The sequence below is a fragment of the Salmo trutta genome, chromosome 26 (genome assembly GCF_901001165.1).
Source record: "Salmo trutta chromosome 26, fSalTru1.1, whole genome shotgun sequence".
NCBI classification, from domain to species: Eukaryota; Metazoa; Chordata; class Actinopteri; order Salmoniformes; family Salmonidae; genus Salmo; species Salmo trutta.
This window is the reverse complement of record NC_042982.1, coordinates 26,206,976-26,232,866: the sequence shown is the minus strand read 5'-3', so window position 1 is coordinate 26,232,866 and position 25,891 is coordinate 26,206,976. Positions and strand designations below refer to the sequence as shown.

Below are 25,891 nucleotides of genomic sequence, written 5' to 3'. Positions count from 1 at the left end.
GGACATCTTGGACCCTTCGTTGCTGCGGGAGTTCCACCGTCTCCATCTGGATCGCCTTGCGCCTTGTCCTCCGGGTTGTCCCCGAGGCCGGTGTCGGCACGCTGCTGGAGCCGCGCATCAAGGGGGGGTGTACTGTCACGACTTCCGTCGAAGTCGGTTCCTCTCCTTGTTCGGACGACGTTCGGCGGTCGACGTCACCGGCCTTCTAGCCATCGCCGATCCACTTTTCATTTTCCATTTGTTTTGTCTTTGTCTTACAAAGACAATCCCCCAATTACATGTTAATTTTTTAACCCTCTGTTCCCCCATGTTTGTTTGTGAGTGATTGTTTATTGTATTGCGGTCCGTAATTGTGGCCTTGTATTTACTGACGTGTATGTTGATTATTTGTTTGAGTAAAATTGCAACATTACTCATATCTGCTGTCCTGCGCCTGACTCATCCACACCAGCTACACACAGACGCATTACAAAAAGAGTCATATCAATATCAATATCACATTTGCAACACAAACTATTGTCTTTATTGATAATCACAAACGTGCTGTGCCTTTTCTACTAAAGCCATATTTTGATAACGTGGCTTGAAATACACATAATTATTATCTACAGATCATTTTACAACTGAGACATTTCCAAGGAACACATTTTTCATTATAAACGGGAACATTTTGACATATTGTCTAGTTACTGTTAGGGAAGCTTTGAGCTCTTACAGCAGAAAAGGTGAGTAATTTTCCTGAAACCAGATATACTTTAGTATTAGGAGGAACGACGATGGGTTATAACGCAGGGGGGTTGGGCAGTGTACCCCTTTCCACCCTTGCAATGTTTCCCTTAATAACGGACCATCAGTGTTGCCATGGGGATACAAAAACTCTAGAAGATGTGTTTAAAATGGTGCCTTTGGGTTGCATAGAGGAGCTTTTAGTCCAAGTTTGTAATTAGTCTGTCCTGTCTGTCAGGCTGTTTTTTTCTTCTTCCATTTCATCGTCCTTCCCAAGATACTTCCTTTAGCTTCTCTGTCATAGCTAAGAAGGTTAATTGAACCATATCTTTTGAACCATATCTTTGACCAAATGCATTCTTACAAAGCCAATATTTCAGATCAGAGAAAATTCCCTTCTCTTCAGTTACTGATGGTTATGTCCTTTCATTTGTTTATGGCACATGGATACCTCTACTCTTTGCTAAGCATTGCTATAGGACCAGTGGAACAGTTTCATGCTAACCCTCCAGCAATGTTCCATTTAAAATAACAAAGACACATTGATTGTCCATTTTCCTATTTTGGTCTTGCCAGTTACAAGCATCATCAAGGTATTTTGCAATCTAAAAATAGTCCTTACTTAACACCTCATTCTGACCTCTGTGTAAATTTGAGATAAACACTATCTGGTATGGGCATAATTAAAAATAATGCTACTTCATATCCTGTCCAACAAACCATTTAAATTTTTTTACTCTCCTGTCCAATTCCTCTTTCAATACTACTTTTTTAATCTCTTCTCTACCTGTCAGAATATCTCTAGACCTTCTCTTTGTCTGCAGCATCTGCTCTTCCTTTGACTCCCGTCTCCTACCGAGTGTGTTTCATTTCACTAATGCAGAGGTGAAGCCAGCTCAACTAGAAGAACAGAATCTCTCCGAATACACAAGGGGCAACAGAAATAATAAAAACAATGCAGAACCTGGGAGGAATACAAACTCCAGTTAAGAACAAAGAAAATTTAAATCAATGGGAAAATATGCAATTTTTTTTCTCTTTTTTTGACATAGCAAGATGCAAATCATCCTTTGGGATCGCCCTGCAACGCCTAGCCAAGTAAAACAAATATAGAGGAAAATATAAAATGCAGCTTTTCTAAAAAAGTGGCAAACCATTACACTTACGAAAATGTTTGGGAACAGTCAGTTGCTCACATACTGTATTGAACCAGGCACGAGGTAAGACACCCTAAGGCAGTGGTCATATCAGTCAACCTCACTATGTGTTTAAGGCAAATAAGGGGGCACCAGAAGCAGGGAGGATTTTTTTTTAAGGTAGCCTCATTATGCGGGGTAGTGCCTTGTTTATTCCATATAATAGTAGGATTTGAATGGGGTGGGAATAGTTGTTCTCTAGCGAAGGAAACAGCTGTATTTGTCAGTCTGGCGACACTTGAGGAGCTTGAGGAAGGTCTCCATCTTGTGGGCGTCCTTCTTGAAGCAACTGAGCAGAGTGTAGTCCCTCAGAACTGACTCCAGCACCTCAGGCTGCAGGTCGTACGGAGCCACACCCTGCTTGTAGTAGGAGGTGGTCAGCATATCATCGTCCAGCATCTATAGTACACATCAAGGACAGAACAGAGTAGACAGGGGGATGGGGGGAGAGAGAGAGAGAGGTGAAGTCTAGGAAATGAGGCATATATAGAAGAGAAAGAGATGTGTGAAAATGCATTGGGCTAAAGGAGAAAATGCCTAAAAGCTACAAGTATTAGAGTAACTGTTGAAGTACCTTCCTGATGAGGACCACCACTCCTTGCTCCAAACTAAGGAGTTTTTCTGACACCCATTTGGTCTTTTTGAGTAGAGTGTCGGGGGCGTCGTCATAGCGATCCAAGGTGGTTTGCAGGTACACCAATGGCTCAATCCAGGACTGGACCAGAATTAGGACAGAGTGGAGGAGCCACTTGTCCTGCACAACACAGTTTATGTTAAGGAGCACAGTTTGAGTATTGTGACTATTGTGTACTGAACAGTACCGTATATTTGAAAGGATTGATTTGAATTTGTGCTATTGTGCAGTTTTAGTATAGTCATGTAACTGGATTCAGCTAAAGCAATTACATATTAAGATAAAAATAATGACCCATAAATCACAGAGGCAATACCTTCAACAGTAAAGTCACCGATATATCTGAAATAAACATTACAGTGTTAAAAGTACAAGGAAAGGGGTTTTCTGTACTCAATTATCATCTCCCTGCTCCAAACTAACAGCGTTGCACTTGTCATTTGTACATTGTTGAGGAATAATTATAGAGATGCATGTTTGAGCAAGCCAAATCTTCCCACCTGGACCTGCTGCATAGTTTCCAACTCACAGCCTTAGCTAACCTTAAAGCTAAAGAGTTTGGCCCTTGCTAGATGACAGTTAAAAGTGGTCTGTGGTCCATAAGTATTGAATTTGTGCGTTTTGAAAAGAAATGTCCCATCCTGAAGCTTTTAAATGTCCTAATGCTGCTCGCTTGTCACGTTACGCTGCTTGTTGGTAAGCGAACACTCCTGCTATCTGTCTCTCCTTAACTTGTTGAACAGTGTTTTGGCTCACTGGCCCGCAATTTACTGCTTGTTTCTACAGCACCAACTTGTGTTGATCATCTCCCGCTTGTATAGTGTATGTGCAGACAGAATCCATACAGTGAGCAAGTCCTCCATTTTCTCTCTGGTGTGTGACTCAGCTGTGTGTTGCTTGTGTGTTTGCCATTTCACAGGCTGTGCTTGTTTCGGGAGGCGGTGTGCAGGCTATATTTGAAAACCCACAGTAACTTAAACAAAACTTTTAGTACATCTTTGTCAAGAAGAGAGACACAGAAGCCTAGCTAGCCTGTAATTTCAAAAATAGGTGGCTAACAAATGGTTTCAAAGCTGAAGGAGCTGTATTCTGGGGCAATATGGACCATCCAGACTTTCAATGTTGCAACTGTTTGCTCACAGAGGACCACAGAGGCAAAGTGGCTACTCTTAGCAAACAAGTAGCAAACTTACACAAGCTACTGGGGAATCCACGTCCGCCTACTTTCTCTTTCTCTTCTACTCAAGTAGCTGGATGCCACTCTGACCTGATGGGAGTGTCACCGCTGTGTCATCTCTCCAGAACCGACTGTCCGGTAGTCCGCAAGACAGAATGGAGTTAGTAGGATGTTTCTGGATGACTTAGTGGATGTTCCTATTCTTGACCCTGCCAACCAGCCATGGAGGCACGTCACTCGCCGTGGAATTCGAAAGAAGCAGCCTTTGGCTATAGGGGCTTCCTTGACAGTGGGAAGCCCGGACCGGACACAAACTTCATCCCTGGGGGCTAAAGAAAAAATAACCTTTCCAACTCCTTATTGATTGAGCTTATCCTGACTAACCGTCCCCATAAGTATTTGGTTAGTGGTGTTTTTGCAAATAATATCAGCCACCACTGCCCTAGGCTTGCATTAGAGTAACCAAATTGAAAACTTCTGACCCTCTAATAATTGTGAAGATAATTTAAAAACAATCACACCCAATTGCAAGCTTTTTTCTACTAGCTGCATACCAGACCCTATTTTGGCACTTAAATTTTTTCTCATCCATTTTTACCTCTCTGGCTGATAAACATGGCCCTTTCAAGCAAACCAAACTAATCCATGGTACTCTCCTGTACTCTCAGACCTCCTCTTGGTAAGAAATCAAGCCTGGGCCAAGGCTAGACAAAATGTCTCGTTAGCTGATTGGCAGCTATTTAGGCAATTGAGAAATAGGTGCACTGCCTCTGGATAAACAGACCAAATCAAAATTCTTCCTTAGCGCTGTGGCACACTCTGTTATTGATCCCTCTAAATTCTGCAAAATCGTTAATTCACTGTAATTCCTCTACTTCCCTGACTAAGCAAGTAGTTTTATACGATTTTGATGATTTCTAGCTGGTTTCCTATTTGAAAGAAATGGTGGTCACACTGGACTTTGCCAGTCAGTTGACTGTTCTTCCCAAATACAGCCTCCAGTTGCCTCGATGAACGATCAGTCAACCTCAAGTGACATGGGAAATGGTAGTCAGGGATTTTCTGTTTGGCAACTCATAGAAACAGAAGTCCTTGCTGCCTTATTATCTATTGACACCAATAAGTCATTAGGGGCTGACAATTTGGATCCGTCTTTGCTTAAATATGCAGCGCCTGTCATTTCAGGCTCAGTACATTTTTTTATTTAACTTAAGTGTTAGGAAATATTCCAAAAGTGTTGAAATCAGCTTTTGTGCTACCACTCTATAAGGGTGGGGATAGTAGTGATCTCGATAATTATTGTCCCATTTCCAGGCTCCCTTGTCTTACAAAAATATTTTACTCATTGGTCAACAAACAGCTACGTTATTTTCTATCTGTAAATTGTATTTTTAATGTTAGTCAACCCAGATCTGGAAAATTTCAAGAACTATCAAGCGCTATGATGAAACTGGCTCTCATGAGGACTGCCACAGGAAAGGAAGAACCAGCGTTACCTCTGCTGCAGAGGATAAGTTCATTAGGGTTACCAGCCCAAATAAATGCTTCACAGAGTTCAAATAAGAGAATACATCTCAACATCAACTGTTCAGAGGAGACTGTGTGATTCAGGCATTCATGGTTGAATTGCTGCAAAGAAACCACTACTAAAGGACACCAATAATAATAAGAGACTTGTTTGGGCCAAGAAACACGAGCAATGGACATTAGACTGGTGAAAATCTGTCCTTTGGTCTGATGAGTCAAAATTTGAGATTTTTCTTCCAACCGCTGTGTCTTTGTGAACGGATGATCTCTGCATGTATGGTTCCCACCGTGAAGCACGGAGGAGGAGGCATGACGGTTTGGGGGGGCTTTGCTGGTGACACTGTCGGTGATGTATTTAGAATTAAAGGCACACTTAACCAGCATGGCTACCACAGCATTCTGTAGTGATATGGGCTCCCATTGGGTTTTCACTTAGTGGGACTATCATTTGTTTTTCAACAGGACAATGACCCAAAACACCTCCAGGCTGTGTAAGGGCTATTTGACCAAGAAAGAGAGTGATGGAGTGCTGCATCTGTCACACCCTGATCTTCCCCATTATCCCCAGTACATTTATACCTGTGTTCTCTGTTTGTCTGTTGTCAGTTTGTCTTGTCTCGTCAAGTCTACCAGTGTGTTTCTTCCGTGTTCCTGTTTTTCCTAGCCTCTGTTTTCAAGCCCTCTCGGTTCTACCGTTTTCTGCCTGCCCTGACACTGAGCTTGCCTGCCTGACCATTCAGCCTGTCCTGACCTCGAGCCTGCCCGCTGCCCTGTACCTTTCGGACTCTGACCTGGTTAATGAACTTCTCTCTGTCCTTGACCTGCCCATTGCCTGCCCCTTATATTTGAATAAATATCAGAGACTCTAACCATCTGCCTCCTGTGTCTGCATTTGGGTCTCGCCCTGTGTCGTTATAGTACGAACTGGCCATGACTGACCCAGCAGACTCGGACTGGCTCCACAACGCTGTCTCCCTGCAGGGGCCACCATTGAAAAACATGAGGAGCTACTTCAGAACCTTATTGAAGGTCTCCATACGCCATGACCAATGATTTTGAAATGTTACTGGAGCCATTCCATGGACTATTTATCAAGCAGCATGTCACAACAGAGACCTCCCGGATGCTCAGTAATCCTACTACCAGTTATGATTTTGTACAGCCTACCCCGGCTTCCCGAGAACACAGCTTACCTCCTCCAGAGCTCTATGTTGGGGTCCGTGGAACCTGCTGGGCATTTCTTTCCCAGTGCTCCCTTCTCTTTGAGCTGCAGCCCTCTTTGTTCCCTTCAGATCGTTTGATGAATAGCACATCTTATAACGCTAATGTCTGGTAGGGTGCTTTCCTGGGCTATGGTGGTTTTGGAGCAACAATCCACCATTTGCCTTCGTTTGGAGGATTTCATGGTGGAGGTGAGGAAGGTATTCGATTCTCCGATGTCCGGGAGAGAGGCGGCTCTAAAGCTACTTTGATTACGTCAACAACCCTGTAGTGTGGCAGACTAAGTGGTAGACTTTCGCACGTTGGCTGCCGAGAGTGCCTAGAACCCGGCGTCTCTGTTGAATACTTTTCTTCATGAACTATCAGAGGAGATTAAAGACAAGCTCGCAGCTTGTGAGTTATGCCTGGACCTCAATTCCCTCATAGTCTTAACTATAAGGATAGATGGACGTCTGCGGGAACGCAGGAGGGAGAGGAGGCCTGTTTTTGGCCCCACTTGTTCGCCCACAGCTGCTTGATCGCCCCCGAAGAACCCCGGAAGTCCCTGACGCCTGCATTTCCGAGAGGATCTAAAGTCACCCGAGTCCCCTTGGGAATCTTCGGGAATGGGCGACTCGTTTTCGACTGTGCCTACGCAACGGGGCAGAGCTAGATTGTCACCTCAGGAACGATTACATAGGCTTAACTCCAACAGTTGCCTGTATTGTGATGCTACATTGCATTACAAATCCACCTGTCCTGTAAAAGACCAGACTCATCAGTTAGGTTTGAGTACTACTACCCCCCTCCAGACGTTTCCCATCTTCCTCATTATCCCCAGTGCATTTATACCTGTGTTCTCTGTTTGTATGTTGCCAGTTCGTCTTGTCTCGTCAAGCCTACCAGCGTGTTTTTTTCCGTGCTCCTGTTTTTCCTAGGCTCTGTTTTCTAGCCCTTCAGGATCCAACCTTTTCTGCCTTCCCTGACACTGAGCCCGCCTGCCTGACAAATCAGCCTGCCCTGACCTCGAGCCTGCCCTGTACCTTTCGGACTCTGACCTAGTTAATGAGTTTCTGTCTGTCCTCGACCTGCCCATTGCCTGCCCCTTGTATTTTAATAAATATCAGAGGCTCAAACCATCTGCCTCCTGTGTTTGCATCTGGGTCTCGTCCTGTGTCATTATAGCATCAGATGACCTGGCCTCCACAATCACCCAACCTCAAGCCAATTGAGATGGTTTGGGATGAGTTGGACCGCAGAGTGAAGGAAAAGCAGCCAACAAGCACTCAACTCAGGTGAAGCTGGTTGAGAGAATGCCAAGAGTGTGCAAAGCTGTCATCAAGGCAAAGGGTGGCTACTTTTAAGAATCTCAGATAAAAAATATATTGTGATTTATTTAACACTTTTTGGTTACTACATGATTCCATATGTGTTATTTCATAGTGTTGATGTCTTCACTATTATTCTACATAAAGACAAAGCAAAACTTTTTCATTTTTTTTGCAAATGTATTAAAAAGAAAAATCAGAAATACCTTATTTAAGATATTCAGACCCTTTGCAATGAGACTTGAAATTTAGCTCAGGTGCATCCTGTTTCCATTGATCATCCTTAAGATATTTCTACAACTTAATTGGTCCACCTTTGGTAAATTCAATTGATTGGACATGATTTGGAAAGACACACACCAGTTTATATAATGTCCCACAGTTGACAGTGTATGTCAGAGCAAAAACCAAGCCTTGAGGTAAAAGGAATTGTCCGTAAAGCTCAGAGAGGATTGTGTTAAGGCACAGATCTGGAGAAGGGTACCAAAAAATGTCTGCAGCATGGAAGGTCCCCAAGAACACAGTGGCCTCCATCATTCTTAAATGTAAGATGTTTAGAACCACCAAGACTCTTCCTAGATCTGGCCGCCCGGCCAAACTGAGCAATGGGGGAGAAGGACCTTGGTCAGGGAGGTGAGCAAAAACCCGATGGTCACTCTGACAGAGTTCCAGAGTTCCTCTGTGGAGATGGGAGAACCTTCCAGGACGACAACCATCTCTGCAGCACTCAGGCCTTTATGGTAGAGTGGCCAGACGGAAGCCACTTCTCAGTAAAAGACACATGACAGCCCACTTGGAGTATGCCAAAGGACACCTAAAGGAGTCTCAGACCATGAGAAACAAGATTCTCTGGTCTGATGACACCAAGATTGAACTCTTTGGCCTGAATGCCAAGAGTCACGTTTTGAGGAAACCTGGGACCGCTCATCACCTGGCCAATACCATCCCTACAGTGAAACATGGTGGTGGCAGCATCATGCGGTGGGGATTTCTCAGCGGCAGAGACTGGGAGACTAGTCAGGATCGAGGGAAAGATGAACGAAGCAAAATACAGAGAGATCCTTCATGAAACCTGCTTCAGAGACTGGGGCGAAGGTTCACCTTCCAACAGGACAACATCCCTAATCATATGGCCAAGACAACGCAGGAGTGGCTTTGGGACAACTTGTTTTTTTAATGTCCTTGAGTGGCCCAGCCAGAGCCCGGACTTGAACCCGATCGAATATCTCTTGGAGAGACCTGAAAATAGCTGTGCAACGACTCTCCCCATCCAACCTGACAGAGCTTGAGAGGATCGGCAGAGAAGAATGGAAGAAACTCCCCAAGTACAGGTGTGCCAAGTTTGTAGCGTCACACCGAAGAATACTTGAGGCTGTAATTGCTACCAAAGGTGCTTCAACAAGGTACTGAGTAAAGGGTCTGAATACTTATGTAAATGTATTATTTCCGTTTATTTTATTTTCATACATTTCCCCCCAAAAAATCTAAAAACTTGTTTTTGCTTTGTCATTATGGAGTATTGTGAGTAGATTGATGAGGGGAACAAAACTACTTAATCAATTTTAGAATAAGGCTGTAACGTAACAAAATGTGGAAGAAATGATGGAGCCTGATTGCTTTCCGAATGCACTGTATTCATTTGTATGCAGACGATACAGTGTTGTATTTCATTGCTCCTTCGGTTGGCCAAGTCTTTTCACATTTGAAGTCTGATTTTTAAGCACTGCAGAGGTCACTATTGAATCTAAAGTTAGTGCTAAATGCAACCAACAAAATGCATGCTTTTTTTCTAGGTCCCATAACCCAGATTTACATGAATGTGTAATGACTAGTTTGAACGGTACACAATATAAGCAATTTCCTTTGTAAAAGTATCTTGTTATCTGGCTTTATGACAAACTGTCATTTTAAAACATGTCACTGAGCTGGTGAAAAAGTTGAAGCACCGCCAATGCTGTTTTGTGATTTGGGGATACACACACAGGCAGGTGTGTGTGTGTGTGTGTGTGTGTGTGTGTGTGTGTGTGTGTGTGTGTGTGTGTGTGTGTGTGTGTGTGTGGAGTTCCACAATCATACACACAATCATAGAAGGAAGACATCTCAATCGGCAGAAATGAAGACAAAAGCCCAAACAAACAGAAAGAGAGAGCGAGAGAGAGAGCGAGAGAGAGAGAGAAAACAGTAGAGCGTCCAGATCCCATCTGCTTACCGAGATCTGCTGGATTTCGCTTTTGGAGCCTGGGATGGGGAAGGCCTTGGTGGCGCACGTGTATCCTGCCTGGTTCCTCTGGGAGCGCATAGGGAAAGGGACAAACATCTCCTCCTATGTATCAAACAGACAGGGAACAAGGAACAACATGGAAGATAAACACAGACTCATGCTCGGCTAACCCCAGCCAATAGAAACGAGCCGTCTGTCAACTGAGCTACAAGCAGAGCGGCTGGTGTTTTGTTCTTCAACGTATTCTCATCTGTTGGCCTCATGCACTGTCTTTCCAATAACGAGAAGATACATGATGTTTCCATTTCAAAGCCGATGCTGGTCCTGTACTCTCAGTATGGAAGGGAATCGTATGGGCTTTCCTGCTACTGAAAACCACAATATGAATGCACAGCACAGTATATCATTATCAGTATGGTCTTGATTCTGTACCTTCCATAAATCATTCCTTGTCTGAGGAGAGTTGGGAAACTACTTTGAAGCTATAAAGTACTGGTTATATTGGTGGAGCATATAGCAAAAGGATTGGTAGGGTACATGCAGTATTTCCATAAGACTTCCCCAAAACACAGGGCACATACACTACTGTTGAAATGTTTGGGGCCACTTAGAAATGTTGTTTTTGAAAGAAAAGCACATTTTTTGTCCATTAAAATAACATCAAATTGATAAGAAATACAGTGTAGACATTGTTAATGTTGTAAATTACTATTGTAGCTGGAAACGGCAGTTTTTTTATGAAATATCTAGTATATAGGCATACAGAGGCCCATTATCAGCAACCATCATTCCTGTGTTCCAATGGCACGTTGTGTTAACTAATCCAAGTTTATAATTGTAAAAGGCTAATTGATCCCCTCTTCACTGTTGACGTTGAGACTGGTGTTTTGCGGGTACTATTTAATGAAGCTGCCAGTTGAGGACTTGTAAAGGCATCTGTTTCTCAAACTAGACACTCTAATGTGTTTGTCCTCTTGCTCAGTTGTGCACCGGGCCCTCCCACTCGTTCTATTCTGGTTAGTGCCAGTTTGCGCTGTTTTGAGAAGGGAGTAGTACACAGTGTTGTACGAGATCTTCAGTTTCTTGACAATTTCTCGCATGGAATAGCCTTCATTTCTCAGAACAAGAATAGACTGACAAGTTTCAGAAGAAAGTTCTTTGTTTCTGGCCATTTTGAGCCTGTAATCGAACCCACAAAAGCTGATGTTCCAGATACTCAACTAGTCTAAAGAAAGCCAGTTTTATTGCTTCTTTAATCAGCTCAACTGTTTTCAGCTGTGCTAACATAATTGAAAAAGGGTTTTCTAATGATCAATTTGCCTTTTAAAATTATAAACTTGGATTAGCTAGCACAGCATGCCATTGGATCACGGGAGTGATGGATGCTGAAAATGGGCCTCCGTATCCCTATTTAGATATTCCTTTAAAAATCAGCCGCTTCCAGCTACAATAGTCATTTACAACATTAACAATGTCTACACTGTATTTCTGATCAATTTGATGTTATTTTAATAGACAAAAAAAATGATTTTCTTTCAAAAACAAGGACATTTCTAAGTGACCCCAAACTTTTGAATGTAGTGTATACTGTGAAACACTAAGCTCTCCAGCTACACACAGATATGAATGAACACATTTCTTCAGTGGGTACTCTTAGAGGAGGTACGTTGGAAATGTCAGAAGTACGTAGGAGTTGTGTTGTACTCACAAACAGAGTGCAGGACTCCTCAGAGACACGGTAGATGAGCTCGGCGTGTTGGATGACCCGGTCCAGTAGTTTCTCCTTGGAGATGGAGGCACAAGGTATGATGTTGCCCTGCTCGTCCTTACACTCCAGAGGGACACCCAAGGACACCAGACAGGGCCAGAGTAGCACTGCCCACACAACACTCTGCATGACTGAGTAGAGACACACACACACACACACACACACACACACACACACACACACACACACACACACACACACACACACACACACACACACACACACACGCGAAATACCCAGAACCAATATAGCTATACAATTAGCCAGCAATGTCTATAGTTATTTTCTCTAATTGCATTACCAACAATAGACCTACAGATAGCAAAGGATGCGTCCAATATCTTTCTAGTAATGGTATTGTACTTCCAGCGCCGACAGAGATGGCCGCCTCGCTTCGCGTTCCTAGGAAACTATGCAATATTTTGTTTTATATTACTGCACGGTCGGAACTAGAAGCACAAGCATTTCACTACACTCGCATTAACATCTGCTAACCATGTGTATGTGACAAATACATTTGATTTGATTAAATTGCTCATAAAATTATTGATCATATCGTACATTCTCTCTGAAGGGAGTATAAAGTACCTTGCATGTTCATTCTGTCAGGACAGTGGTCTTCCTACTAGCATCTTTTACGGTACCAGGGACCTTTATATGGATTCAACAGGCCATAAATGAGGCAAAAGGATGAAGGGGTCTTACGTAGGTTTTTGGTAAGGGGATATGTTCTTCCCCGTCTAACATACTCTGATCACTATGGATTGTATTCAGATGAGAGAGGACCTTACCCGTTTCAGAGACTTTGCCTGGTGTATTTGTTCACTGTTGACCATTGTTGAGAGATTTCTTCAAAATTCTCCCATATGCCTGAGGATACATCCTAATACATCAATTTACTGTGTACTAGATACTATCGTAAAGGAGATGGTGTCTGAAAACTCTAATCCTGGAAATATTTGTTTTCTATTCTGGTGAAGAAACCCTGGTGAGAACCAGTCAGTCTCCCTCAGTAGCCGGAGCTGCCCATCTGACAGTAATAACTCTCTGTTTGGTTGTCATTGGTAGCACACATTTAGAGCGTGGATAATTCTTCATAAAACTAATCCCCTTTGAGATAAATCCAAGGTAGGTGGGCGTAGTACTTCATTAAATCCGGCATATTGCAATTTTGTCTCTGATTACTGAGTGTCCTACATATTACGGTCCCCCAAACCCACACCATTAAATGTGTTAATCCAATCTGAAAATTATAAGTGATGTGTCCTGTCTGTCGATTGGAAAATGAAACCCCCTTAGTTGGCATCATGCACATTTCAGTGGAACCAATTTCTCTGATCTTAGAAAGAGTGAGAGAGAAAGAGGCTGTAAAGCATTTTGTGATTTTTAAGATAATTCGTTTTATGAAATTAACTGCATCACCAAAAATTGACAGGGTACAAAAAATAAAGCTATTCAAAATATAGACCAAAATTGTGTTATTAATATCATTTCTTTATGAATTACTAGGGCTGTCAAATGATTAAAAATCATGTCTAATAGCAAATTCTGAATTTGCCTCAAATTAAGCTGTAATTTAAGATTTTTCTTACAAAAACATTACAAGAATATAGATGTCTCGATGTTCTCTGAAATAACAGTGAGAAAATCTTGGTAAATTGAGAAAGCACACTTTCTGTTACCTCAGTGTCAACTTGTTTTTACATTGCATTATTGTTTTTAGCTATATAGATTATGTATTTGGGATGTTGGCAGTGTATTTTGAATGCGTTCTGCTTTAAAAATAATAATTGTTAATTTGTTTTTTAGAGGCTTAATATCGTTTGAAATAACATTCTACTTCATGATCAGCTTGAAGCCTTCCATTTGAAGAACTATGCATGTACAGTGCCTTCAGAAAGTATAGTATTCACGTCCCTTGACTTTTTCAAAATGTTGTTGTGTTACAAAGTGGGATTACAATGGATTTAATTGTCATTTTTGTCAGCAATCTACACAAGATACTCTGTAACGTCGAAGTGGGTAAATTTCTAAGAGCTTTCCACACCTGGATTGTGCAACATTTGCCCACTATTATTTTCAAAATGATTCAAGCTCTTTCAATTTGGTTGTTGATCATTGTTAGACAACAATTTTCAGGTCTTGCCGTAGACTTTCAAGCAGATTTAAGTCAAAACTGTAACTCGGCCACTTAGGAACTTATACTGTCTTCTCGTTAAGCAACTCCAGTGTAGATTTGGCCTTGTGTTTCAGGTTATTGTCCTGCTAAAGGTGAATTAATCTCCAAGTGCCTGGTAGAAAGCAGACTGAACCAGTTTACTGTATTGGATTGAACCTAAACACCCACTCTTTGGGCTAGGGAGCAGTATTTTCACGTCCGGATGAAAAGCGTGCCCAAAGTAAACTGCCTGCTACCCAGGCCCAGAAGCTAAGATATGCATGTTAGTAGTAGATATGGATAGAAAACACTCTGAAGTTCCAAAAACTGTTTGAATAATGTATGTGAGTATAACAGAACTGATTTGGCAGGCGAAACCCCGAGCACAATCCATCCAGGGAATTTTTTTGTTGTTGAGCTCAATCTGTTTTCCATTAGCTTTCTATAGCAATCCCTTTTTAATGAAAATATGCTTGCAGTTCCTATGGCTTCCACTAGATGTCAACAATCTTTAGAAATTGGTTGATGTTTTTCCTTTGATAAATGAAGAAGTAGCCCTTTCCTTTCTGAGAGTCAAGCCAAGTGTACTTTTTTGTTTGGGGCGCGCGACCTGGAACTCGCTCCACTTTCATTTTATCCGATATTGAACACAGTATATTCCGTCTTAAAATACCTAAAGTTGGATTAGGAAAGTTGTTTGAAATGTTTGGACAAAGTTTACAGGTAACTTATTAGATACTTTGTAGGCATATTGGACGAGTTGGAACCACTGTTTTTCTGAATCAAACGTGGCAAATAAATTGACATTTTGTGGATATAAAGAAACAATTTATCGAACAAAAGGACCATTTGTGATGTTTATGGGACATTTTGGAGTTTCAACAGAAGAAGATCTTCGAAGGTAACGCATTAATTATATAGTTATTTCTGACTTTTGTGTAGCATCTGTATGCCTGGTTGAAATCTGATTTTCATATGTTGGTATGCTGAGCGCGGTGCTCAGATAATCGCATGGTCTGCTTTCGCTGTAAAGCCTTTTTGAAATCTGACACTGTGGCTGGATTAACAAGAAGTTAATCTTTAAACCGATGGATAACACTTGTATGCTTTATGAATTCTTATCATGAGTATTTCTGTTTTATGAATTTGGCGCGCTGCAATTTCACTGGGTGTTGTCAAATCGATCCCGCTAAAGGGATTGGCACATGAAGGGATCCATAAGAAGTTAAAGACAACAAGTTAATTGCTTTGCCACAATTTTTTTCAATGTTACTTTAGTGCCTTGTAGCAAACAGGATGCATGTTTTGGAATATTTGTATTCTGTAAAGGCTTCGTTCTTTTCACTCTGTCAATTACAGTGGCTTGCGAAAGTATTCACCCCCTTGGCAGTTTTCCTATTTTGTTGCCTTACAACCTGGAATTAAAATAGATTTTTTTGGGGGGGTTGTATAATTTGATTTACACAACATGCCTACCACTTTGAAGATGCAAAATATTTTTTATTGTGAAACAAAAAAAAATAAGACAAAAATCAGAACTTGAGCGTGCATAACTGTTCACCTCCCCAAAGTCAATACTTTGTAGAGCCACCTTTTGCAGCAATTACAAGTACAAGTCTCTTGGCGTATGTCTCTATAAGCTTGACACATCTAGCCACTGGGATTTTTGCCTATTCTTCAAGGAAAAACTGCTCCAGCTCCTTCAAGTTGGATTGGTTCCTGCTGGTGTACAGCAATCTTTAAGTTAAACCACAGATTCTCAATTGGATTGAGGTCTGGGCTTTGACTAGGCCATTCCAAGGCATTTAAATGTTTCCTCTTAAACCACTCAAGTGTTGCTTTAGCAGTATGCTTAGGGTCATTGTCCTACTGGAAGGTGAACCTCCTTCCCAGTCTCAAATCTCTGGAAGACTGAAACAGGTTTCCCTCAAGAATTTCCCTGTATTTAGCGCCATCCATCATTCCTTCATTTCCCAGTCCCTGCTGATGAAAAACATCCCCATAGCATGATGCTGCCACCACCGTGCTTCACTGTGGGGATGTTATTCTCGGGGTGATGAGAGGTGTTGGGTTTGTGCCAGACATAGCATTTTCCTTGATGGCCAAAAAACTCAATTATAGTCTCATCTGACCAGAGTACCTTCTTCCATATGTTTAGAGAATCTCCCACATGCCTTTTTGCTTATTTCTTTCTTTAAGCAATGGCTTTTTTATGTCCGCTCTTCCATAAAGCCCGGATCTGTTTAGGGTATGGCTTAAAGTGGTCATGTGGACAGATACTCAAATCTCCACTGTGGAGCTTTGCAGCTCCTTCAGGGTTATCTTTGGTCTCTTTGTTGCCTCTCTTATTAATGCCCTCCTTGCCTGGTCTGTGAGTTTTGGTGGGCAGCCCTCTTGGCAGGTTTGTTGTGGTGCCATATTCTTTCAACTTTTTTATAATGGATTTAATGGTGCTCCGTGGGATGGTCAAAGTTTCGGATATTTTTTTATTACTCAACCCTGAATTTTACTTCTCCGAAACTTTGTTCCTGACCTGTTTGGAGAGCTCCTTGGTCTTCATGGTGCAGTTTGCTTAGTGGTGCCCCTTGCTTAGTGGTGTTGCAGACTCTGGGGCCTTTCAGAACAGGTGTATATATACTGAGATCATGTGACACTTAGATTGCACACAGGCGGACTTTATTTAACTAATTATGTGACTTCTGAAGGTAATTGTTTGCACCAGATCTTATTTAGGGGCTTCATAGCAAAAGGGATGAATACGTATGCATGCACCAGTTTCAGTTTTTTTACTTTTTAATTTTTTGAGCCAAGTAATTTTTTTTCATTTCACTTCACAAATTTTGACTATTTTGTGTATGTCCATTACATGAAACCCAAATACAAATCCATTTAAATTACAGGTTGTAATGCAACAAAATAGGAAAAACACCAAGGGGGATGAATAGTTTTGCAAGGCACTGTAGGTTAGTATTGTGGAGTAACTACAATGTTGTTGATCCATCCTCAGTTTTCTCCTATCACAGCTATTAAACTCTGTAACCCAAGTTCTCCCGAGTGGCGCAGCGGTCTAAGGCACTGCATCTCAGTGCTGGAAGTGTCATTACAAGCCCTGGTTCGATTCCAGGCTATATCACAACGGGAGTCCCATATGGCGGTGCACAATTGGCCCAGCATCATCTGGGTTAGGGTTTGGCTGGTGTAGGTTATCATCATAAGTAAGAATGTGTTCTTAACTGGCTTGCCTAGTTAAATAAAGGTGAAAAAAAACATTCAAAATAAAAAATAACATTGAACTCTCTGAGCTGTTTCCTTCCTCTCTGGCAACTGAGTTATGAAGGATGCCTGTATCTTTGTAGTGACTTGGTTTATTGATACACCATCCAAAGTGTAATTAATAACTTCACCATGCTCAAAGGGATATTCAATATCTGTTAATTTTTTTGATCTACCAGTAGGTGCCCTTCTTTCCGTGGCATTGGAAAACCTCAATGGTGTTTGTGGTTGAAGTTGTGTTTGAAATTCACTGTTCAACTGAGGTACGTGTATGTGTGGGGTGCAGAGATGAGGTCGTCATAAAATATCTTGTTAAACACTATTACAGCACAAAGAGTGCAAGCAACTTATTATGTGCCTTGTTAAGCACATTTTTACTCCTGAAAGTATTTAGACTTGCCATAAAAAAGGGATTGAGTACTCATTGACTCAATTTTGAAAAACATAATTCCACTTTGACATTATGGGGTATTGTGTGTAGGCCAGTGAAAATAATAAATCTACATTTAATGCATTTTGAATTCAGGCTGTAAAAAAACAAAATGTGGAAAAAGTCTAGGGGTGTGAATACTTTCTAAAGGCACTGTCTATTGTACATCTACAGTATAGCAGCTTAACTTTCCCCCCAAAGTCCCATGAATCTTTATAGTAACAGTCTGTAAACCAGCATTTTATGGACAAAAAAATCTAACAGCTTCTCTATGACAGGAAGGTGTTGTATTTGCAGTCTTCATGCATACGACATGCATGAAGTTCAAGTTTCCCACATTTATTTGGTGAAATCTTTCCAGAGGGGTCAAGGAGTGGGCAGGGTGCCTCGTGTAATCAGCAGCTGGTCGCACCTTCAGCGGATGAGAGATGGTTCAGGGAGGAAACTGAAGATGCAGAAGACTGTAACAATACATTGACAGATGTCACCAAGGTGTTGTCTATTCACGCTTCTTCTTTAAGACACCTGCTGCCCACTCCACCTGCCCACCCTGTCAGTGTGTCAGAGGCTTGGGTTTCAGGTTCTCTTATCTTCTGTTCTTCTTCAGTCTCTCCAGTAATTTAATCTTGTGTTGGAGTATAAGAAAACAAATTACACATACTCACCCACACACCCAAAAAGTTAGTACTTGGGAAATCATATGAAGAAGACAACAAGGCTTTGTAAAAGTAAAAAACTAAACCAAACATATTTAATTAGTTATTTATTTCGGTGTAAAAAAGAAAACATTTTAATGCTTTAGTGTTGATCTCAGCTTTTCCCCACACGTAATTGCCACTTCCAGAATTGCGTGAATTACTCCTTGCATTCATCACTATGAAGACACATGGACATGCTTTTCTGTATTTTCTGTATTTTCTGTAGCTTGATTGTACTGTATGAGAAATGTTTGTATTCTGTATGTGTGTACTGTTGGAAAATATGATTTACCTTGATAAGTGTAAGGTGCACAGGTTGACAAATTCTCTGGGCAATTATTCGATATCCTCCCAGTTGCAAATCTATTTATCAAACTGTATAGCTCTCTAACTCTAAACAATGAATCCTGTGACTAGAGAATAAAAAAAATAATGGGGGTCAAGTCATAAACAGCAAATGCAAATGTTTCATTAAAAAGGAGAAACGAATGTGCTGTGAATGTCATACTTGGTAAACACTGAGTGTACAAAACATTAGGAACACCTGCTCTTTCCATAACTTACTGTCCAGGTGAATTCAGGTGAAAGCTATGATCCTTTATTGATGTCACTTGTTAAATCCACTTCAATCAGCGTAGTTGAAAGGGAGGAGACAATTTAAAGAAGGATTTTTAAGCCTGGAAACAGTTGAGACATGGATTGTGTATGTGTGCCATTCAGAGGGTGAATGGGCAAGACAAAAGATTGAAGTGGTATTTACATTTGAGTAATTTAGAAAAAAGTCATCTAAAGTGAATTACGGGAGCAATTAGGGTTAAGAGCCTTGCTCAAGGGCACATTGATAGATTTTTCACCTAGTCAGCTTTGGGAGTCAAACCAGCAACCATTCAGTTACTGGCCCAACTCTCTTAACGGCTTGGCTACCTGGTACCCCTATAGTAGTAGGTGCCAGGTGCACCGGTTTTAGTGTGTCAAGAACTGCCAAGCTGCTGGATTTTTCATGCTCAACAGTTTCCCGTGTGTATCAATAATGGTCCACCAGCCAAAGGACAACCAGCCAACTTGACCCAACCATGGGAAGCATTGGAGTAAACATGGGCCAGCATCCCTGTGGAACACTTTCGACACCTTGTGGAGTCCATGCCCCGACGAATTGAGGCTGTTCTGAGGGCAAAAGGGGTGCAAGTGTTCCTAATGTTTTGTAAACTCAGTGTATGCTCTGCTTTCTTCTGTTATTTCATTTTTTTTGTCCCCCTGGAGCACCTGAACTCATGTATTTTATTCCATAGAGGAAGCACTATGATTTGTAGAACCTGTATTTGGTGTCTAAGGTGAAAATTGCATTTACATAATCTCTCACAGATGAAGATATTTTCCAACCACAAGCCATGCAATATTGTATTACAGCCAACCAATATTGTATTACAGCCATTGACAAAGCCTGTCTCAGTTTGTACAGCAAGTCCGAATACAATAACCAGTATAACACCTTCAGATAAACTGTACATTATAAACTGGGTAGTTCGAGCCCTGAATGCTGATTGGCTGACAGCTGTGGTATATCAGACTGTATACCACGGGTATGACAAAACATTTCTTTCTACTGTTCTAATTACGTTGGTAACTAGATTATAATAGCAATAAGGCACCTCGGGGGTTGGTGGTACAGTATATGGCCAATATACCACGGCTAAGGGCAGTATCCAGGCACTACACGTTGCGTCGTGCAAAAGAACAGCCCTTAGCCGTGGTATATTGGGATATACCACACCCCCTTGTGCATTATGGCTTAAGTAGAACAGCATCCTGGAGTCCAAAGGCCACATTCAATACCATACCAGTGATATGGCTTTTGTGCATCTTCACCCAGTTACTGATAATTTCTACCAGCTACTGTTTGTATGAAAAATCTGGTAGCCTTGTTTCTCTGCCTGGTGTTGGTGTGAGAATCAGATGGTACCCAGCCATGCTGGCCTGTCAACAGACAGAAGGAGATTGTTTGATCCTCTCTCCAAGGGTTATGGGGGAGAAGACAACCAGACTCAATATGGATGCCCTTGAGGCCAGCAGAACAGAACACTGTGTGTGTGTGTGTGTGTGTGTGTGTGTGTGTGTGTGTGGTTTCGGCTTGTACTGCTAATTCATGTCTAGAAGTGGGCCTTGAGTCCTCTTGACATGTGGAGTGTGCCTGTTTGTCTACATGTGCACAGCCACTTTACCCCTCACAGCGAGCTCTGAGAAGAGTACACACATTAATATTTATCACGCCGAAGATTTCAGGGCAATTATGTGACGGGTTCCCCTCTTTCCTCCCAATGGTTGATTGACACCGACCATAATCAATTTTGGAGCCATCAGCTCTGACATTAGACTGTGGATGTGGGATGGTGAGGGAGAGGGGGGAGAGGGGGGAGAAATAGGGAAGAGGGTGGTGGGATAATGATGATCGTAGTTGCTCACACAAATATACAGCACAGTGTAAAAACAGACACATTGACAAAGGCTTACAGCTCTAAGTGATGGTATGAATGAGAGGGACACAGAAATAAGGAAGACTGAAAACCAGTCATTGTATTGATTGTAAATGGAGGTTGAAGAGGTCTGGGCAAAATTGAATTGTACGATTTCAGGGACCAGAAGTTACCACAGAGCTGGGGGGAAACTTTCTGTTGTCATTCAATTAGTTCATGAAATAACTACTATAGTAGATACCACCTGTGTTCGTCTTATTTGGCTTGCTTGATAAATTAACATCATTATCATTTCGTATGAGCAAAATCACAAAGCCAACGGGTGGGCGGGGATCAGCCTGGGGTATGTTCTGCGACCATCTTATTTGTTCAAGAGACAAGAAACAGAGAAAATAGGCAATGTGAAGATCTTTAATGAGAACTTTGAGAAACAAAGAAACAGTCAATTTTGCAGCACAATATTTATAGTCCTTAGGCAGCGAGGAGAACTACACATTCATATAAATACGCCCCTTTACGACTGTTGCAATTAGGTCACCATGTTTTTTTTATCTGCTTGGAGGGGAACACAAGCGAACATTGAGAAAAATCTATATTTCATGTGTTACAAGAAAGCTATTTTGATGAAACCTTTTATGTTCCAATTAGCATCGCTGAGTGTGTTTGAGAAAACACTCAGACTAATTCATGGATCCTGGCAATAGTAAACGACACTGAATGGTTTTTGTTAATTCCTCCTAATTAATGAAAGCAGACACAACTAAGTACAAGTTCAATAACGGTGGTATAATTTGGTATACATTGGCAAGCCATTAAATAACAAAAGCCATTTCATAAGCAGGTGTCTGGATACTTTGCATCACCCCACTCTTTTCTCAAGGCTTGTTGCTCATAGCGCAACATTTTATTTTTCTGAGCCTCCCAAGAGATGGGTTCAGATGGTGTGTTAGTGTATCTTGAGTGTGTTAGTGTGTCTTGTGTGTGTCCGTGGACCTGATTGTGCTTCTCTAAGTGATCAGAGGGGTATGAGTGAAGAGACTAGACCGCTAGATGACAGTTCTGGGGTAAAGACCATTACCACCTTGCCCCAGGCTTAATTAAGTGCTCTCTCTGATCAGATGAAATCCTTCTTCTATGCTTTATGTTTCAGGAGTCAGGACCCCTTCTAATCCTCCATTCTCCAGCTCCAATGCTTCCCACGATTAACTTTTTTTCCCCTCCTCTCTCCAGCAGAGTACACCTGCAGGGAAACAATTAGAGGTTATCATCATGATGATAATTTGGGTTGAATCAAGCTTGTTATTTCCCCTTTGGATCCTGTGGCAAGAAAGGTGCACTTTAGTTTTACCCTGTCCCCTTGTGCACGCATTTCTGCTGGGAATGAAGGAATGCTAAGTAAAGCCTTAAATTATATTGGTCACAGAGCCTTGCCAATCACCTCAGACAAAGTAGGCAGGCGTATCCAAGGTGAAACTGTCATTATGCATCTAGCCCGTCGTTTTGTCATACCAAATGGGAAAGAGAAAATGGATAATGTGTAGACCAAAGCCTGGTACACACCCCCAGCATTGAGTGGGGGATTTATTGTGCTGAGGTACAACTCCACTCAACCCCCACAATAGAGGATTTGCTTTGCCCGTCTTCAAAGTGGGATTTGCAGAGAGAAAATGCTTGGCTAGGTTTACCCCAGAAGTACCTCCTGATGGAAAGAAGACAATGGGCGCTTTACACTATCCTCCCTGGGGCACATGTACTCTGCTTTACTTCTTATTCTCAGTACATCCTCTCCTACTGAGTGAAACGAGACAAGGGAGGGAGAGTCACTCACTCACTCACTCACTCACTCACTCACTCACATCCCAGCAGCAGAGTATCAGGTGTTGGGCTCAGAGCAGATCCTGCTACTAAAAGTCAGCCAGATGGCTGCTCAGAAATGCTTAATGAAAACCCAGTGGAGGAAACTAGAAAGGTTTCATATGAGCTCTGAGCCCTGGAGAGAGTGTGTTTGGTTTATTGTCAGCATGTATATAGTGTGTTTGACCTTCTCATCTGTAGACCTGTAGGATAAATGCCTCACATTGCCTTTTTCCTTCGTTTTTATTGTTAGAATGTACACTACCAGCATTCATGTGTAACCTTTACTATAGCTCATGGTGGGTGTTGATGTGGTGCTGCTCGAACAGGTAGACATTCCCTAGCGACTCTGATCATTCCCAGAGGGAAGTTGCATACCATACACATATCACAGTCTACAGGAAATATGACAGGATCTCTCCACTGGGAGAGATCCTACAGGTAGTATTTGAGCATTGTTTGCATCACTCGATAATTAAGCACAGCCTATTAGATCATTTGAGGACCAGAGGGAAGCCATCCAGTGTCTACAGAAGATTGACTTAGCCAATTAATACTCTGTCTTTCCTGTATTTCTCTGTAATTGGGGACTCAACTTGTTTTAAAGGTTGTCCTGTCAAGATGGTTGAGCATCCTGCTCAGAATAACAACAAACATCAAAGTGTTTTGAGCAATTAGTGCTCTGGCTGCAAAAGGGTCAGAGCTGACAATCTGAACCGGGTGTCTTGGTACCAAAACAAGTAATCTCTTTCTGTTTTTTTGGCCCACGGCCTCAGCTGGGCTGGCTTGCTATGTGGCAGTGATTGTCAGGTAACATTTAGAAAGCCCTCTCAATCTATTTGCCATGCTGAAGCTTCACTCTCACAAAGATTTTTTTTCCTTCACCGTGGAGAAACACATTCATTGGGATTCGGAATGCGGTTCCATGGCTCAACGGTCCCGTTTGAAATGAGATTTAACAGAGGGAAAAAAGAAATGGCATAACCGCCTAGCGTCCTGATGAATAAAACATGGAGGCACAAACGGCATATAAACAACAACAGAGTGTAATTAGTTTAGTTTCTCTTATTTTAGGAACACTTTACGTGACACTTCCTTTGTGTGGGTCGCTGGATCGCTGACATCAGGCTTGGTCTGCCTGCTTTACATGTTATGTGGGCTCACTAGGCAAACACAAAATAAAGCTCCATAAATAATGTTTGTGCTACTTACGTATATACATATAAATCAACTGACATAGATTTTTCTTATAATCGGTTTAGACTTTTGTTGTGAACAATTTAAATGTGCCACTCCTTTAGTAGTTACTGCTAGTGATACTGACAATGATTTTGATGTTGATTATGGTGATGACTGCCACTGCTTTAGATGCTGGTATTAAAACTAATGCCTGGTACTAACACTTCTGACAAGGCTGTTCTGTTCTGATTCTACAATGATTCCACACCTCAGCCTCTCCAGCAGCATGCAGTGGCCTGTCCATAGCCCATGTCGGCTGTGATCTTCCAGGTGAGCTCCAGGGTGGCTGTTGTGTGCCAGGCCTTTGACTGTGCTCCTCTTCACAAGCCCCATGCAGACGCATCTGAGGCAGAGCCAAACAAAGCTTTTTCCCCATGCACTGCTTGCAGGTCAGGGCATTGGACTAGTAGAGAATTTAACCTTTATTTAACTAGCAAGTCAGTTAAGAACAAATTGTTATTTACAATGACGGCCTAGGAACATTGGGTTAACTACCTTATTCAGGGGCAGAACGACAGTTTTACCTTGTCAGCTCAGGGATTCGTTCGAGCAACCTTTCGGTTACTGGCCCAATGCTCTAACCACTAGGCTACCTGCCGCCCCCAGGTGCGTGATGGATGGGGGAGGGGAGGTGGTAGGTTGGGGGCCTTTCGACATCCCCCAACCCCTATCTTCCCCTCTGTCTCATTAGGCATCCTGATAGTACGTATAGTGGATTCAATTAGCACAGCGTTCAGAGAAGCAGGCATCCAGCAGGCAGCCCGCTAACACCCAGTCCACCTCCAGCACGCCGCCGAGGCTTAGCCAACCCACACCATAATAATAAAGAGGAGACAAAAGCCTCCGACACCAACCATCCAAAGGTCTCCTCGGATGTGAAATATAAAACACTCACGTCCCCTTTGAAGCGACAAACATGCAGCTGATTTACAGGCATTTACACTGGGAGCTTTTGACTTCAGTCTCCAGTCCTCTGCCTTTCCTACAATGTTCACAGACCTAGGCAGAATAATGAGCTCGCTTTTGACATGGGGTGTCTTTGTATCGCTGGCCTCTCACACTCGCCGTTTGTCACACGATCTCATCTCATCAGTTTCCCCTCCGTCCTTTGTTAGACTTTTCTCCTGGCTAGTAATACAATAAAACTCCAATAGGGTCTATGTTCTTCTCTCCGAATGTGAGACTATTATGGATTCTTATGTGTTATTATGCGGCTTTCCCTCTGAAAGGATTTGACCTTTGAGACGGAGAAATGAGAAGGGTCAGTTTCCAACACCTGAATGGGAAATGTGAACAAAGCAGCAGTACAATGGTACATGATCCACTGCTGGCTCTCTCTGACCTTCAGTGGCGTGTGCAGGGGGTGTACACTGCCCCCCTTCAAATCTGATTGGCTACCCCAGTGTGCAGGTAACCTGCTTTTTGAAGTGATTTGTTTGACAATCAGATGAAAACATCATGACTGGTTGTGTTCCTGACGCATTAAAAGGTAATAATACATTTTTACAGTTAAATTACATATTGTTACCCCCCAGCCCCAGATGTCACAGTGCAATTTGCAGTCTGGATGGCACTTTCAAGTTAATTTACTGCTTGTATGCTAATACCCTTATCTAAAATCCTGACCTTGAATGTGAACACTGTAACAAGACTTTTGGAATTGATTTATGATTTATTTGAACAGGGAAATGTATCACACCTAAGCTGAAGCATTTCAAGCATTGAACCATCATAATTATATAGACAAATCCACCTTGCATCGAAAATCATAAATCTTATGGCCCCCTAAACTTGCTCTGTGCCCCACCTTGGCCACCCCATTCAAAATGTTCTGGACACGCCACTGTTGACCTTCCCATTAGCCTGGAGCGTGCTTACATTTATTGTTCTGAGACAAAATACCAGCCAGTGAGATGGAGAGGAGGAAGGATAGAAATAATAAGAAAGAGAGAGAGAGAAAGAAAGAATATGGCCTGAATTACAACGATCAC

General features: G+C 42.1%; 1 protein-coding gene across 1 annotated transcript; it reads right to left on the bottom strand.

The window, feature by feature from the left end:
• Positions 1 to 489: 489 nt before the first annotated feature.
• On the bottom strand, positions 490 to 12,414 carry smtla (somatolactin alpha). Its single transcript, XM_029715518.1, has 5 exons — positions 12,366 to 12,414; positions 11,718 to 11,908; positions 9,998 to 10,111; positions 2,497 to 2,676; positions 490 to 2,321 (listed from the first exon to the last, which is right to left on the bottom strand). Exons 1-5 carry the CDS (start codon positions 12,376 to 12,378, stop codon positions 2,121 to 2,123), a joined length of 699 nt encoding a protein of 232 aa, XP_029571378.1. The 5' UTR covers positions 12,379 to 12,414; the 3' UTR covers positions 490 to 2,120.
• Positions 12,415 to 25,891: the final 13,477 nt, after the last annotated feature.

Bases quoted from the DNA above. Each gene is read 5' to 3' on its own strand.
- smtla (XM_029715518.1), bottom strand. The intron at 10,112-11,717 runs GTGAGTACAACA...TTTGATACATAG, and splicing joins AGGAGTCCTGCACTCTGTTT to GAGGAGATGTTTGTCCCTTT. The intron at 2,677-9,997 runs GTAAGCAGATGG...TGTGTTGTGCAG, and splicing joins GCGAAATCCAGCAGATCTCG to GACAAGTGGCTCCTCCACTC.